Genomic DNA, 15,379 nt, shown 5'->3' with positions numbered 1-15,379 from the left:
ACCAATTTTGTCTAGCGGAAACCCTGGATCACAGTGCTATTACTTTCAACAAACAAACGAGGAGGAATTGTAGAACATTTTAGAAAAACAAGCTCAATAGACTAACTGAACGCAACAATGTCATTGTTATTCTCTGCATTGAGTTGAAAGTCAAAGTGGTTAATGTAAAAAACAAACAAAATAAAAACACATCAATTTCCACCCTTTAGGTGTGAGTGTGGCCACTTGCATGGCCATTCTGCAAGTAGGAAGTGGCTTGCAGCTTCGCTCTGCCTCCACTGGGACTAAAGAGGAGGACTATGAAAATGATGCAGCCACAATTGTCCAGAAATGTGTGAGTAATCTAAATGCAATCTTCTCAGTATATGCTCTTTAAAAAGATTATCTGATAACTGCATTGAAAGCATGAAAAACCTTAATAAGATAAAATGGTTTACCATTTAAAATTTGTCTTGACAAAAGCTGGAGATCTATGAAATGATTGGACAAGCCATCAGCAACTCTCGCAGAGCTGGAGGAGAGGTGAGTACCGCGTTATATTCCACTAATAATAATAGTATGACACCAGTTCAGTATCTTTTACTGATAAAGTACTGAGACTGCTTTAACGGTTACTTGGAATTAATTCATACTTATTTGTGTACTACAGCACTATCAGAACTTCCAGCTGCTTGGAGCCTGGTGCCTTCTAAACAGCCTGTACCTGATTCTTAACCTGAGCCCCACTGCCCTGGCGGATAAAGGGAAAGAGAAGGATCCCTTAGCTGCCCTGCGTGTCCGGGATATTGCTGCTCGCACCAAGGACGGCGCAGGATCGCCTAAACTTGGTCCTGGCAAAGGGTAATTTCCAATAAATGTTAAAAACATTAATGTAATGTTTCTGTTTGACTGAGTTTTGTTAGTCGTTATTAGACAGTTATAAAGGTTTGTTTTTACATTTAAATAAATTAAGGTGCTGGCCCTTGTTACTGCAGTCAAATCTCTGGAATTTCTGCATTTTGTCAAGGGATCTTAGCAGCTCACAAGAAAGGCATATTTAACTTTGTGATATTGTGGCTACATAATGAGTTTATTGGCTCGTTTATAAATTAAAACGCACAAACTGCATATTTTTCAGATATGTAAAGATTATTTTATTATAAAATGTTTTTTTTTTTAATATCCTTTTTTGGCATTTTTGCTTTATTAGACAATTTTGTTAAGAGAGAGATGAAATGGAGCAGAGAGGGGAATAACATGCAGAGAACGCTGCTGCGACAAGGACTCATGGAGGGGCGCTCTAACCATTACACCACGAAGCGCCCCCTATTATTACATTTCTTTAAAAGCGTCGCACTGGAAAAAATTATTGTGTACATTAATTATTCTGGTTGTTTACGTTTTTTTTTCTTCTTTTAAGGCACCAAGGGTTTGGAGTTTTGTCCGTCATCCTGGCCAACCACGCCATCAAACTTTTGACTTCCCTTTTCCAGGATCTGCAAGTTGAGGCTCTGCACCGGGTTAGTGAAGTAAACAACAATTATATTTAATTCCTTCATTCCGTTTTCCTTTTACAATTGATTTTAACATGCAAGAAAAAACATCTTTCCTTAAAAAGCAACATTTCCTTAGTCTAATTTCCCCCACCTGCAGGGTTGGGCGAGTGACGGGCCCCCAGCGGAGCTCAACATCATGGCACAGAGCACTTCCATTCAGAGGGTCCAAAGGCTCATTGACTCTGTGCCCCTGACCAATCTACTGTTCACCCTTCTCTCCACTTCCTACAAAAAGGTGCAACCATTGTGAATTTACATACCGATAATTGCAAAATATTTTGTCAAATAGAAATATTATTGTGATGCTGTTGCGAAAAAGGACAGAAAGATCAATAGATAAATATTTTTTTTTTTGCTTTATTTTTGAAATTACTAACCTTTCTTATTTTTTGCTTCCATCAGGCTTGTGTCCTCCAACGCCAGAGGAAGGGTTCAGTCAGCAGTGATGCCAGCGCTTCTACCGATTCAAACACCTACTACGAGGATGATTTCAGCAGTACAGAGGAGGACAGCAGTCAAGGTACTTGATCATTCTGGATTCAAGTTATAACAGTATCACATCCGAAATCCTCACTAAAATTGGAAAGTTCATGCGAGTATGCATTCACACAGCAGCCTTTTTTGTTTGCAAATCAAGAAAAAAAAAATCATACGTCTGGGTTTTTGTGCTTCCTGACACAGATATTACATGAAACAATACAGTAAATAACATCTATTAAAAAAGGCAGTGCAGCAAAATGTTTTTCAAGGGGAGAAAAAGGAAGACGTGGATATTTTGGCGTTATATGAAAATGATGAAATACAAACTTAACACACTATAAATAAAATTATGACTTTATTAAAAGTGACATGTTTATTCAGTAGTTGTGGAAAATGCAAAGGCTGCAAACTGTATATGGATCCATATGTCTAATTTCTCTACAGAAAGTATAAATTGATGCTATTACATTTTAGGGATGCACAATATATCAGTGGCCAATGTATTCCTCTTCTCTACCACCAGTGCCTGCCTAAGGAGAGAAGGGTTGTACCAATGAATGTATTAATTCATTCTAAGCATATTAAAAATAAATCTACCCAATATATTATTTATTGCTGAATATACACACAATATTTGTGTTAAAACTTATTTATCAATAAAAAAAAACATTTTTAATTGAACATAAACTATCTATTAACAAATTGGTATCAGATATGAAGAGCATCGGAAAACTGTAGATGTGACGGAGGCACACCCATGCTCATCAGTTAAAGGCCTTTGCACACCGTGCGCTTTTTATTAGTGCGATTAGTTCGTTAATTAACGAACGTATACGGAGTCAATACAAGCTTCCACACCAGCGCCGTAGTTTTGCTTCGCAAATTTGCGTCTTTTATTTTTTCGAACTGAGTTCGATTTTTCTGGGATGTCGCTTCTTAAAGTGAGACGCGACACAATTCACATTTCAAAACATTCGCTTTTACGTGCCGTTTATTCACGTTGCGCCCGGTGTGCAAAGGCGTTAATCCAGGTATTCTTCAGATGCTGAAAGCAGAGTCATGTTTGTGTTTGATCTCTGAGCTAGTGTCAGTGCTGAGCTGTATCTGTGAAACAAGTGTGTGCTGTCAGTGGTTTAGTCAGTAAGGTTACGGCAGTAGTGAAAGGTAGGGATGCACAGGACTAATCTGTTAAACCTTTAAACGTCCGCTGCCTCACTAGTCGGCACCAGAAATACTAGTCGGTTAGTAATTTATTGCCCATCACTTGGACTTGAACATAAAATGTGTGAGAATGAACGTGTGTGTAGTCCTAGAGCTGTGAGCTAGTAAAAGAGGGAGAGAGAGGGCGAAACATTGTGCTTGGTTTTCTCACTGCTTTTTTAACAGACTAGTCTAGATTAAACTTCCGTTTAAACGTTGGGGAAATTAGTCGTAGACGTGCATCCCTAGTGAACAGGGTAAACACATAAACACGCACACAGTAATGTCCTTTTTAAATTTGTGTTTCTTCATCATACATTGACAGTGTAGTTGACAGTGTCTACTATTTCAGCAGAGAGAAGACAGGAGAAGACAAGTGCAGCTTGTGTCTCAGGTCAGCAGTTTTCTGTCCTCAGGTCAAAGACTTGGTGTCCACTTCACTGTCCTAGATTCATTTTGTGATTGTTTGTGTCACAATTTAGGCTTTGAGCTGTGGCCCTTTATAGCTTAGAAAATGGCGGAGCCACAGATGTAGAGGCTTTGGCAAAACAGCCCCTAGTCTGAAAGGTGCTTTCCAATGAAATTGACATGAGCTAAATTTGAATGTTTTGTCAAAGAGGTTCATCTGTGTCTCAGTGTGGTTCAAAGGATAATACCAATGTTATTGACATGTGAGTGCTCATTGTATTATTATTATTATTATTATTATTATTATTATTATTATTATTATTATTATTATTATTATTATTATTATTATTATTATTATTATTATTATTATTATTATTATTATTATTATATTTTTTTACATGCATTAAAAACTAAAATGGAGCTAGGTGATGAATGGAAAAGTTACTGATACAAAAACTGACAGTAACCCCCTGATTCAATTTAGCTCCTCTTGCTATGTTGGGTAAAAGTTTCTCCCTGGTGCTTTCGAGAGCTGTGTCCTATAAACACATCACACATCTGTCATTCAGTCCGTGCCCCTGCCTTGTCCTGCCTTATTTTAAGATCAGATCAAATTTTCATTAAATTTCAACTTATTTCATTTAGTGACTTGTCAGTACTGAAGTTCAATATTTTAAAATGATTTGGGATATTGATTTTGTGGTCATAGTACCTAGCATTCCTCAGATCTTACACATTTTGTCTTTGGTCATCAAATTCTTTATACTTGCCGTAGCATTACTCCTCACACATGTCAGAAAATACCCTCAATTAAAAAATATGGGATCCATGTCAAAACTGTGGTATTATTCTTGAATACAATAAATTCAAGTTTGTGCTTGTAAACTGTGGGCTTTAAACACACAATGCTACGTGTTGCTTTCACCTGAAAACATATTCTGTTTTATATGTTGCATGAAAATGTGAATATGAACTTAATTCTATATTTGTAACTCTTAGTTTTTCATTGTTTTTGTATTTGAATTAATATGTAGATACTTAAAACTAATGCTGAGACCTCGGTAGAACAATCCCTAAGTATAAGAATGACATTTTTTCTGCTGTGTAGGAGTCGCCGCCTATGTTGCAGCTATCTTGGTAGGGGTCTGGAGAGGGCAGTAGTGATAAGTCTATAGTTCTGCTGGGAAACTTCAATGCTCATATGGCAAACAACAGAAATACCTAGAAGGGGTTGATTGGAAAGAATGTCCTGCCTCATCTCTGACATCTCTGCTTGAGCATGTGCTGATATTATTGTACTTAGTCAGAAAGCATACTAGGTCAGAGATTGATGATTGATATACAGTCCTATAATCAGATATGCCAACATACGTCTTACAATTGGGCAGTCATCTGAGTTGGATTGGGAAGAGGTCTAGAATCTGAGACGAACTCTATAAACCAAAAGCTTGTAGTATTGAACTAAGAGACATCTGTCCACTGCCTGCACTGTGTGGTCGGTGTCATGAACAATTACTGAGCTTTTTTACATTTTGCTCTGTGATGACACTGCTACCACTCCACAAATAGCTTGTAGGTCTTGCTATGCTTCTCACCCCCACTGTAAGAAATTCATATAAAATGATGTTTCATTAAATAATTTTTCTGCAGATGATGACAGCGAACCCATCTTGGGGCTTTGGTTTGAAGAGACCATTTCACCCACCAAAGATAAAGTCGCTCCCCCACCGCCTCCACCACCACCGCCCCTGGAGACTTCTCCCAGACTGAAGAGCCCCAGCAAGCAGAATCCAAGCGAGAACGGCAATATTTTAGCTGGTCGTAAAGACCCAGAATTGGTGAGTAGTTTTTTAATTATAAGACTAGCGTACCTATCAATATGTCTCCACTCACAGTTTTTTGCTTTTAATATGTGACAGGCCAGCAACTGAAAATTGTTTGTTCCTATAGTTTCTCGGTCTAGCCTCCAGCATTCTGAACTTCATCACCACCTCAATGCTCAAGTCCAGGAACAACTTCATCCGCAACTACCTGAGCGTGTCTCTCACAGAGCAGCACATGGCTACACTGGCCAGCATCATCAAAGACGTGGACAAAGATGTTAAAGGTACACATGAAGAAAATTATGCTTATCATTCAAATTCTACCATAATTTCCATACGTTGGCCAGTTATTTAATAATGAGTGTAGCCCATAATTGATAAACAGCATTGAAGGCAATGTATAATTAATTTATTTTCTCTTCAGGCTCCTCAGATGAAGTGTTTTCTTTAGCTCTGTATCACTTCAACCACACTCTGGTGACATCAGATCTTCCATCTCCTGCCCTGCAGGTAAAGGAAATTTCTTGTCAAACCTTCACCATAAATCTCTGGGATGAGCTTGTAAGAATGAGTATTATTTATGAATTGATTGTCAGACTTATTGCTGTGTCTCTTGTCATTCACAGAGCACCCTTCTTCAGCAGTTGGGTGTTGCACCCTTTTCCGAGGGTCCCTGGCCTCTGTACATTCACCCTCAATCACTATCGGTCCTCTCCAGACTTCTTCTCATATGGCAGCACAAAGCCAATGTGCAAGGAGAACCAGATGTGCCTGACTGTATGAAAGTCTGGGAAAGGTATGGTATCTTGGATATTAGTTAGCACTGTTTTAGAACTACTCAAGCTGTAGTTCCTTCTTTTCCATAGAAAATGCTCTGCTTCACTTTGCCATATTATATGTGAAGTATAAAGAGTGAATAGAATATGGCCATTTAAAGTTAATCAGTATCACGATATTTACCTATATTCAAGAACAGAGGGGAAAGATCTATTAACTGTAAATTCTAAAAAGAAAATAAATAAAGATACCAGCTGGTCTGTTAGGGTTTGCAAAACTGCACAAACTGTGGGGATGTATAGAAAATATACCTGTTGAAACAAGTACTAGCTTACACATAGATTGTCTTTTTTCCCCTTTTTCATTCATTTCTGCTTCCCTTTCTTTTCCTGCCCTCATAGATTTTTGGGAACGTTGAAGCAACACACTATCCAGAGTGCTGTTCACGGAGAGGACGACCTTAACGTTGAGCACCTCCAGCTGCTGTTGCTCCTTTTCCACAATCTGTCTGAGCGCGGTCGGCTGTCGGTCCTGACCCAGGTCACCCAGGCCATCACTGAAGTGGCACAGAGCAGAGACGCCCAGCTGAAGGCTGTACCCCTCAACCTGGCCCGTCTCTGTCTGGTGTTTGACTACCTGCTGCGTCACTACTCCAAGGCTCCCGTTTACCTTTTTGAACAGGTTCATTGCTTATTTTTTTTAATTGCATGGATTAAGTTTGGTTCTGTCTATTTGTTTATATGTTTGTTACTTTTATTTTGACACTTTTCAAGAAACATATTTGTACAGCAAATGCTTGAATTAAATAATCCACCATTCCATAGCAAACTTAAAGACCCCATCCTTAATATTACATTAACAATATTAATTCAGTTACTTCCCCAGTGAATTCATTTGGAGATTCTGTCTCCACATCTTCATAATACCACAAATTCACATATCGCTACAGTTTCCAAACATTTCATTGTTTGAATGACTTATCTTTGATTTAATTACCCCAGCATTAGAATTAAGTAATTGGTACGAATCATCATTATTCTACTGCTTACTCTTTGAATAAATAAATATGAGTATGTGTGTTGCACTGTGGCGATAGGAAATTAAGCTTCTCTCATTTTCCTTGAATACTATTTAAAGGTGCAGTATAACCTCCTCACCCCACCATCCACCGGGCCAAGTTCTGTTCAGGAAGGCAAGCGAGGCAGTCTCCCACTTTACTATGGCTTCAAAGAGGTGGAGGAGAACTGGGCCAAACACTGTTCGGCAGGTAAGAACAAGGAAAGATATGTACTTGTTTTACCAACTGACTAGAACAGAACAGTTGATACAAAAATTCACCCCTTGCTTGGAGTGTTTTTTGCCTACCACATTTACGTATTTTTGAGTAAACCAAGATTTTATGTCCAAAAATAGTCTTGCCACCAAAGTCACTTGTCCTTCATGTATTGCCAATTATTCCCCTTGATGGCGCTAACCTCATAAATCAGTCCTTAAGTCCTTCAAGCCATATACTCATTGGCTAATATTATTTCCTTATACTTTCCTAGATTCAAATGTTCAGCCCAAATTCTACTGCGTTCTGTCTCCTGAGGCGTCTGAAGATGACATCAGCAGACTGGACAGCAAGGTGAGCCTTTGACCTTTGATGAATACTTATTTTGTTTTTCCTGTGCCTCATACTATTAAAAGAACCATTTTCCCCTGATAGGTCTTTCCTAAGCTGTTCAATGGAGCAGTTAAATACGACGAACTGTATGCGTGGCTCATCTCACTCCTGGTTGCAGGCTCTGAGTTTGACACAGCAAGAAGACAGGAGAACAAGCCCATCACTCCTATGGTAAGAACACACCATATGGACATTGTAAATATAGTAAACTTGCCCATAATGCACTGCCAGGACTAGAGGAACACTTCCTGAATTTGTTTTAAATAAAAGCCTTCCAGTTGTTTGATTTCAAAAGCCTTTTAATGTGAAGTAGAACCAAGACGTGTGAAGTATCTTCAGTAGCTAACATTTGGACTGAAGTCGGTATGGATTAAGGCCAGGACACACCAGTCCGACATGTTCCGACTACGCAAAAAATGGAGTCGGCCGTTTCAGGAAGCTCCAATCTTCCCGTCGCGGCCAAAGAACACACCGAGACGACTGTTTATTTTCCGTACACTCGCGGGACGTATGTCTCCACAACAGCAGGCGGCGCTAATCTGTATTGTGGCCCGAAAAAATACGAAAGCCGGAAATGATTGGACATCTCTCTAGAGCATAAACCATAAACATAGATAGAAATACGTATTTATATTTATGGACCATAAGAGCACAATTTTTAGCAGAGAGTGTCGAGCATGGTGTCGAGCAGTCAACAAGGGTTGATGCATGTGAGTACTCTCAAAACGAAACGAACAAACACATTAAAACGATGGCTAGCTGTTGTTAGCTGTTTGTGCTACCCGCCACACTTCCGGGCTTCACTGATTCGCTAGCCCTCCACCAATCAAATTGCTCCAAATGAAAGACGGTCGGCCGCCGATTGAACATGTTCAATCGGCGGCCGCCAGGCTCAAAACAAGCCCGACGACCTCTACGTCGGCCGACGTCACGGCACACACCAAACAGATTCGTCTTTTTTTTTGACGACGGCGATTATCGGGCTGGTGTGTCCTGGCCTTTAGGGATTAGCAAACAATATATGTTATTCACCCCACACAGGAGGCATGCTCCCTTCAGTACTACTTCCTGGTGCTTTGGAGGATCCTGGGAGTCTTGCCACCTTCCAAAGCCTACATGGAGCAGCTGAAGGCTGGCTGCAGCGACCCCAGTGAGAGCGATATCCTGCATACACTGCGATGGTCCTCTCGTCTCCGGGTGCCTACCTACGTGAATTGGATCAAGGTCTGTTGCTACCTGGAAGTCCTACAGAATGCAAATTTTATAAACCTGATTGATGCCTAAAAACAAATGAATTACTTCAAAATATTTGTGATATTTAGCTATTCATAATAATTTTACATTTTGAAACATTTAAATGAAACTTGAAGCTGCAGAATTGCATATCTGAAATGAGTGACTTTTTGATTTCAGATTTACACTGTATTGTGTCTATAATCTTGTAATGTCATGTCTTGAGTGCTTTTTCACCGTTGTTTATTTTGATGTACAACTTTGCTAATGTTTTCCCGACAGGAACACTTGGTCAAGCAGGGAATGAAAGCAGACCAAGCAGCCTCTCTGGTGGAGATGACGGCTGCCAAGTGCAGCACTGTGAAATATGACGTGGAGCTAGCAGAGGAGTACATTGCCAGACAGGTAATAATAACAACAAAGTCACTGTTGACCTGTGTAGTCATTGATCCTAACTACATTTTAAATGCAATTCTCACTCTTTGATGGCTTTACTTTGTTGCAGATTTCCACCTTCTCCAGTGTAGACCCGAATGCCATCCTTCCACTTGATCAGTTACCCTCTCTACAAGCAATCTACACACTGGATGCAGTCATCTCTAAAGTGCAGGTTTCCCTAGACGAGCACTTGTCAAAGGTTGCCATTGAGGCAGACACCAACAAGTCATCTGAGATCACGAAGAACCTGCTGCCTGCCACACTGCAGCTCACTGATGTTTACACAGCTTTTACAAGGTTCATTTTTCATGAAAAAATAAGGCCCAGGCTGTAAATCATTAATCTGTTTATCCTAATCAAACTAATAAACCAAATGTGTCGTGACCAGGTCCTACCTACTAATGAACATTCCAGAGGAAGGGGAGAACAAGCTTACAGATGCCAAGCTCCAAGGCTATGCTGCAGTTCTGTCAATTGGCTCCACCCGCTGCAAAGCTAACATGTTGGGTATGTGAAAGCATTACTCGAGAATTGTCAAGCAGTATATTCACTTCAACTTAAATTGTACTATAAACAAGCTGTTTAACCTCAACATTTTTATATGAAACTTTACAGGTCAAAGCATTATGCAGAACTTACCATCAGCTGTTCAGACAATATGCGAGACTTGGAACAACATCCACACCAATGAATTCCCCAACATTGGTTCATGGGTATGTGAATAAAGTTGTTGATTATGACTGTTTTTAAGCACTTTCTTAAGGAAAGCAGGACATCTAATCACCATAGAGTTGTTTGTTTTTTATTTTAACAGTTGGAGCACCTTTTAATAGTTAAAAAATAATAATAATGGTGTATCTCTTCTCTCACAGCGAAATGCGTTTGCCAATGATACCATTCCATCAGAGAGCTACATCAGTGCCATCCAAGCCGCTCACCTCGGTACATTGAGTTGTCAGTCCTTGCCTCTGGCCTCTTCTCTCAAACACATCCTACTCTCTTTGGTTCGCCTCACTGGTGATCTCATTGTGTAAGTTCTCATCCATACCTATTTAAAATCCGAATCATTTAACATTTAATCAACAGTATGTGATACATAGAATTTACTCATGAAAAAGTTGTAATCTTCTTTAATGTTTCTGCATGTTTGTCTCCTCAGCACAGAAGAGTTGAATCCTTCGCAGGTTGTGCGCACCTTGTTGCCCCTCCTGCTGGAGAGCAGCACAGAGAGTGTGGCTGAGATCAGCAGCACCTCACTGGAGCGCATCCTCGGCCCATCAGAGTCAGATGCCTTCCTAGCTCGCGTCTACGAGCGTTTGGTGACAGGGTGCTACAACATCATTGCCAATCACTCAGACCCCAATAGGTATGCCATGTGTGATAAGCTAGATGATTAATTAAACCGGCAGTAAACATTATATTTTATATTAACATTGAATCATAACAATCTTTGAGGAGTGTTTTTAATGCGGAACCCACTGATGAATCCATCCCCAATGTGCAACTCTGTCTAGCTTTTAGCCTAGTTTAGCATATTGTTTTTATTTAATAGCCTACATTTTTATTGTTTGCATTGTTTGTTTGTTCTTTTATCAACATTCAATCTCTCTTTTTAGTGGTTTGGATGAGTCTGTCCTTGAGGAATGCCTGCAATACCTTGAGAAGCAGCTTGAGAGCGTTCAAGTCCGGAAGGCAATGGAAGAGTTCTTTTCATTCAGGTATTTCCTTCAGCTGATAACACATGCAGCATTATTACACATTTACACAGCTGCCTCACTAATCTGTGCCCCTTTTTTTTGCAGCGGCGAGCTGGTCCAGATAATGATGGCAACGGCCAATGAAAATCTGTCGGCAAAATTCTGCAACAGGGTGCTGAAATTCTTCACCAAGCTTTTCCAGCTCAGTAAGTTTGATGTTAGCAGAGTATGCTTCAAAGGAACTGGTTCGTAGGGATTGTTCTTTGGCCAGATGTGACTGGCAAATGTATTATGTTCTGTACCGAATGGCCACATTGGCCAAAAAGCTTGCTGTCAGAGTGTTTAGAGATTAAAATCATACACTTAACGATAAAGGACCATTAAATAAGGAATAATCGGCATAGGGCAAAAAGGTGCCTTTTAAAAAAAAAAAAAAAAAAAAAAAAAAAATGTATCAAGCAAATGTGTTAAGTGAAATGTATTGCTGCCTTGGAGGTAGGGGTGGGAAAAAAAATTGATTTTCCGATTAATATCGATTCTCTCTCGGACGATTCTGAATCGATTCAGAAAAGTTAATAATCGATTTTTTTATTTATTTATTTTTTTTAAATAATTTTTCTTTTTTTTTTTTTGTAAATACTAATACTTCCAGCGCCATTGCGCATGCACACCACACATGTGCGAGTTGTTTCCAATGTGGCTTCAAAAGGGCTGAGAGCAGCAAACCCATGACCTGCACCGGCTTTATCTCTGTTTACGTTTTTGTATGAGAGCTGAATTCCAAGCCATACTTTTTGTACAATGTGTTGAAATGACATAGAAAATAATAGATAATGGAATAGAAATCCTATAGAAACATGATTTACGAGATTAGAAATAAAATAAAACTGAATCGGTTTAGTTTTTACATACTTCCATATTGTGTTGAAATGCAAGCTGCATTGATTATTGCACTGTTCATAGAAAGTCATATTTGTGACAAGAAAAGCTTTTCTCTTAATACAATATTAGAGAAGGCAATTCATCTGTTGATTGTCTTTAATGATCATCACAAAAGTAGGAAGTGATTAGCAAACTCCGAGTAGCAAACTCAGATGTGCATATAAATATATTTTTGAAATTCACACATGAATCGTGAGGTGCCAAGAGATTCCCACCCCTACTTGGAGGTAGCCAAAATGAATAGCATTAATGCTTTACCCTAATTACAACAGCACATAATTCAGAAAAGTAATTTTTTTCAATATATATTTTTGAGTAAAACATTTATTTAATTTGCCGATTAATCGGTTATCGGATTTCTTTCTGCCAATAATCGGCGTCGGCAATCGGCCCCAATAAATCCACTCGATTGGGCCTTAAAACACAGTTCTGTGATCCAACGAACGCTATATCCGAAGCATACTGACTAAGAGTGTCAAATATAAAAAAATACATTTAAAAAATGCTACCTCTCTAACTATACTAATGGTGATACTGTGTCCTCCCCAGCTGAGAAGAACCCCAACCCCAGCCTGTTAAGTCTGTGTGGCTCTCTGGCCCAGCTGGCGTGTGTTGAGCCTCCTCGTCTGCAGTCTTGGCTGACGCGTATGACCGCCACCCCACCAAAGGACTCAGAGCAACTGGAAATAGTACAAGAAAATCGACAGCTTCTGCAGGTGCTCACCACTCATATTGTGCGTGACAATAGCCAGGTGGGCGAGGGAGTGTGCACTGTACTTCTCAGCACACTCATTCCCATGGCGACAGACATGCTGGCCAATGGTGATGGAACAGGCTTCCCTGAGCTCATGGTCATCATGGCCACACTTGCCAGCGCTGGACAGGGGGCCGGCCACCTACAGCTGCACAGGGCAGCTATCGACTGGCTGACCAGATGGTAAGAAATCATTTTCACAGACATGACTTGTTTGGTATCAGTGCTAGGGCTAAGGTCAGAAGATATCCTTGTTAAAAAGTCTCTTAAATGAATTACCATGGATAAAAAAAAAATACATTGAATAATAATAAATTATGCTTTTTCTCTGCAGCAAAAAGTATCTAACGCAGAAGAATGTTGTGGAAAAAGTGAGCACAAACTTATCCCAAGGAAAGGTAAGTTTTTATATTCAGTGTATCAGCACCATGTTATATATGTGCCATTATTAGCATTGTCAAGTAACTGGTGTGCACCTGCTCCTTGATTTCAGCATGCCAGCATGCTGGAATGCTCATGCCACATCATCTCCTACCTGGCTGATGTTATGAATGCCCTGAGACAAAGCAGTGGCCAAGGCACCTCAGCACTGCTGATGGAGGGAGAAGAGAAGGCCATGGAGGTGGACTCTGACTGGGTGGAGGAACTTGCAGTAGAAGATGATGATTCCCAGGCAGAGGACTCTGTGAGATTCTATCCCTTTATGTCTATCTTTATGTGGCGGGGCAGGGTTTTGTAACAGTGCAGTATACAGACCTGCACTTAAATTGATGTGGATTTGAAAGGCATTAAGGAAACTACTGCAAAAACTAATACACTCTAATCTCTGATTTGTTTTGGTCTTCTAAATTTGCCAATATTTTCATATAGCCATTCTTTTCAAAGAAGAGTCTTAGAGAAAAAATAAGCTGAGTCTATATATCCAGACTGACATACATCATGTGACATGCAAGAAACTGACCATATCATTTTGAATTTAGATTAGTTAAGTTATGAAGTTAACAGCATCTTTGTATTTTCCATAAATTTCTAAATGTAACAATCCATCTTAACATCTTTGTCATGGTTTGACAGGATGAAGACTCCCTTTGCAACAAACTTTGCACATTCACCATTACCCAGAAGGAGTTCATGAACCAGCACTGGTAAAGAAACATTTGTTCCTTGTGATTTGTGGTTTATTCTTGAGTGAGTTTGTCCTTCTTTTCATCAGTATTAAGTGAAGTGCTTTTAAGGAGATCATATGATTTTCTACAAAACTACAAAGGAACCTTTTTCATAACTCGTAATGAAGAGGAAAAGCAATGGCTGTGAAGAGCCTCCATATTGTAGAGTTACATCAGTCCTAAAATTTGGTAAATGTCCATGAAAACCAGACCACTTTGCATTGACATTGTGAAAAAACGATGGACAAAATGATGTTCATTCGTATTGTAATTTAGTGTTTAGATGAAAGTAACAATCTTTTTATTTAGTTTTCTAGCAGTGTTATTTTTAGTTCTTTTTTGGTTTAGGCAGCAAATATAGTGATGCCAACTAGTGCAGTTGCTTTTGATTTCACAAAACCTGAATATGCCTTAAAGCAGCAATAATTACAATCTTTGTAGAGTTTTAACTAAATCTGGGAGCAGCATGTGGAATTTCTCTCTTTTGTGAACTGAATATAATTAACTTGTTTCTGTGATGCACACACACATATGAGATTTAGATGATATTGTTTTCAAATGCTGTTTTGTATAAATATCCAGGTATCTGTTATTACTTCATTGTGGATGCACTATACAGTCTTTTCCCGGTCCTTTCCGTTCTGCAGGTACCACTGTCACACCTGTAAGATGGTGGATGGGGTAGGTGTGTGCACAGTGTGCGCCAAGGTCTGTCACAAAGACCATGAGATCTCCTATGCCAAATATGGCTCTTTCTTCTGTGACTGCGGTGCCAAAGAGGATGGCAGCTGCCAGGTGAGACCGAATACCTCAGGTCATCATGGGAAGAGAACAACAGCGGTAACTTTGGCTTGCAAGTCATTCCCCCATTGACTTCCATCCAGTCATTTCATTTGGTCAGGGTCATAGCTAGCCCACACATGTGGCCAGTAAATCAGAGAAATCATGTTAGGAATGTCTATCGACATTTGTTTTTACTGAGTAGGATAGCTTTCCTAGTTAATGTTATATGATGGATTTTTTAATTTGCATGTGACACTGAACAACCCATCAACTCCATTTTACCTTCAGTTTACTGTTTTTTATTGTGTTTGCAATATTTTCTACCTCTGTCAGTATTGTCATCACAATGGTGTAGAAGAATAGTTTTGTTCAAGGAGATAAAACAGTTGTATCTTAATGGCATGCAGCAATTTCCAATTCTCATTACATTTAATAATATGTTATACTGATATCAAGAGTTATCTCAATTGATAATTT

At 39.4% G+C, this 15,379-nt stretch overlaps 1 protein-coding gene across 11 annotated transcripts in view; it reads left to right on the top strand.

Moving 5' to 3' along the window:
- ubr4 (ubiquitin protein ligase E3 component n-recognin 4) overlaps positions 1-15,379 on the top strand; it is a 52,494-nt gene that overhangs the window by 8,951 nt on the left and 28,164 nt on the right. For 3 of the 11 annotated variants that reach the window (XM_080030942.1, XM_080030944.1, XM_080030939.1), the window contains exons 9-36: positions 210-334; positions 463-522; positions 650-840; positions 1,400-1,508; positions 1,612-1,770; positions 1,938-2,055; positions 5,274-5,461; positions 5,574-5,730; positions 5,871-5,956; positions 6,073-6,242; positions 6,625-6,904; positions 7,361-7,490; positions 7,771-7,850; positions 7,932-8,060; positions 8,931-9,113; positions 9,405-9,527; positions 9,628-9,857; positions 9,949-10,067; positions 10,176-10,273; positions 10,433-10,590; positions 10,720-10,926; positions 11,177-11,278; positions 11,363-11,463; positions 12,749-13,136; positions 13,288-13,351; positions 13,447-13,638; positions 14,028-14,098; positions 14,767-14,959. In XM_080030942.1, coding sequence (XP_079887068.1) covers positions 210-334; positions 463-522; positions 650-840; positions 1,400-1,508; positions 1,612-1,770; positions 1,938-2,055; positions 5,274-5,461; positions 5,574-5,730; positions 5,871-5,956; positions 6,073-6,242; positions 6,625-6,904; positions 7,361-7,490; positions 7,771-7,850; positions 7,932-8,060; positions 8,931-9,113; positions 9,405-9,527; positions 9,628-9,857; positions 9,949-10,067; positions 10,176-10,273; positions 10,433-10,590; positions 10,720-10,926; positions 11,177-11,278; positions 11,363-11,463; positions 12,749-13,136; positions 13,288-13,351; positions 13,447-13,638; positions 14,028-14,098; positions 14,767-14,959 — 4,211 coding nt within the window. The remainder of the gene's footprint in view (positions 1-209; positions 335-462; positions 523-649; positions 841-1,399; positions 1,509-1,611; positions 1,771-1,937; positions 2,056-5,273; positions 5,462-5,573; positions 5,731-5,870; positions 5,957-6,072; positions 6,243-6,624; positions 6,905-7,360; positions 7,491-7,770; positions 7,851-7,931; positions 8,061-8,930; positions 9,114-9,404; positions 9,528-9,627; positions 9,858-9,948; positions 10,068-10,175; positions 10,274-10,432; positions 10,591-10,719; positions 10,927-11,176; positions 11,279-11,362; positions 11,464-12,748; positions 13,137-13,287; positions 13,352-13,446; positions 13,639-14,027; positions 14,099-14,766; positions 14,960-15,379) is intronic. The other 8 variants (XM_080030949.1, XM_080030948.1, XM_080030940.1 and 5 more) reach the window with 5 other exon arrangements.

Source organism: Ammodytes marinus (genome assembly GCF_949987685.1).
Source record: "Ammodytes marinus genome assembly, chromosome: 7".
Taxonomy (NCBI): Eukaryota; Metazoa; Chordata; class Actinopteri; order Uranoscopiformes; family Ammodytidae; genus Ammodytes; species Ammodytes marinus.
This window is presented reverse-complemented; position numbering and strand designations above follow the sequence as displayed.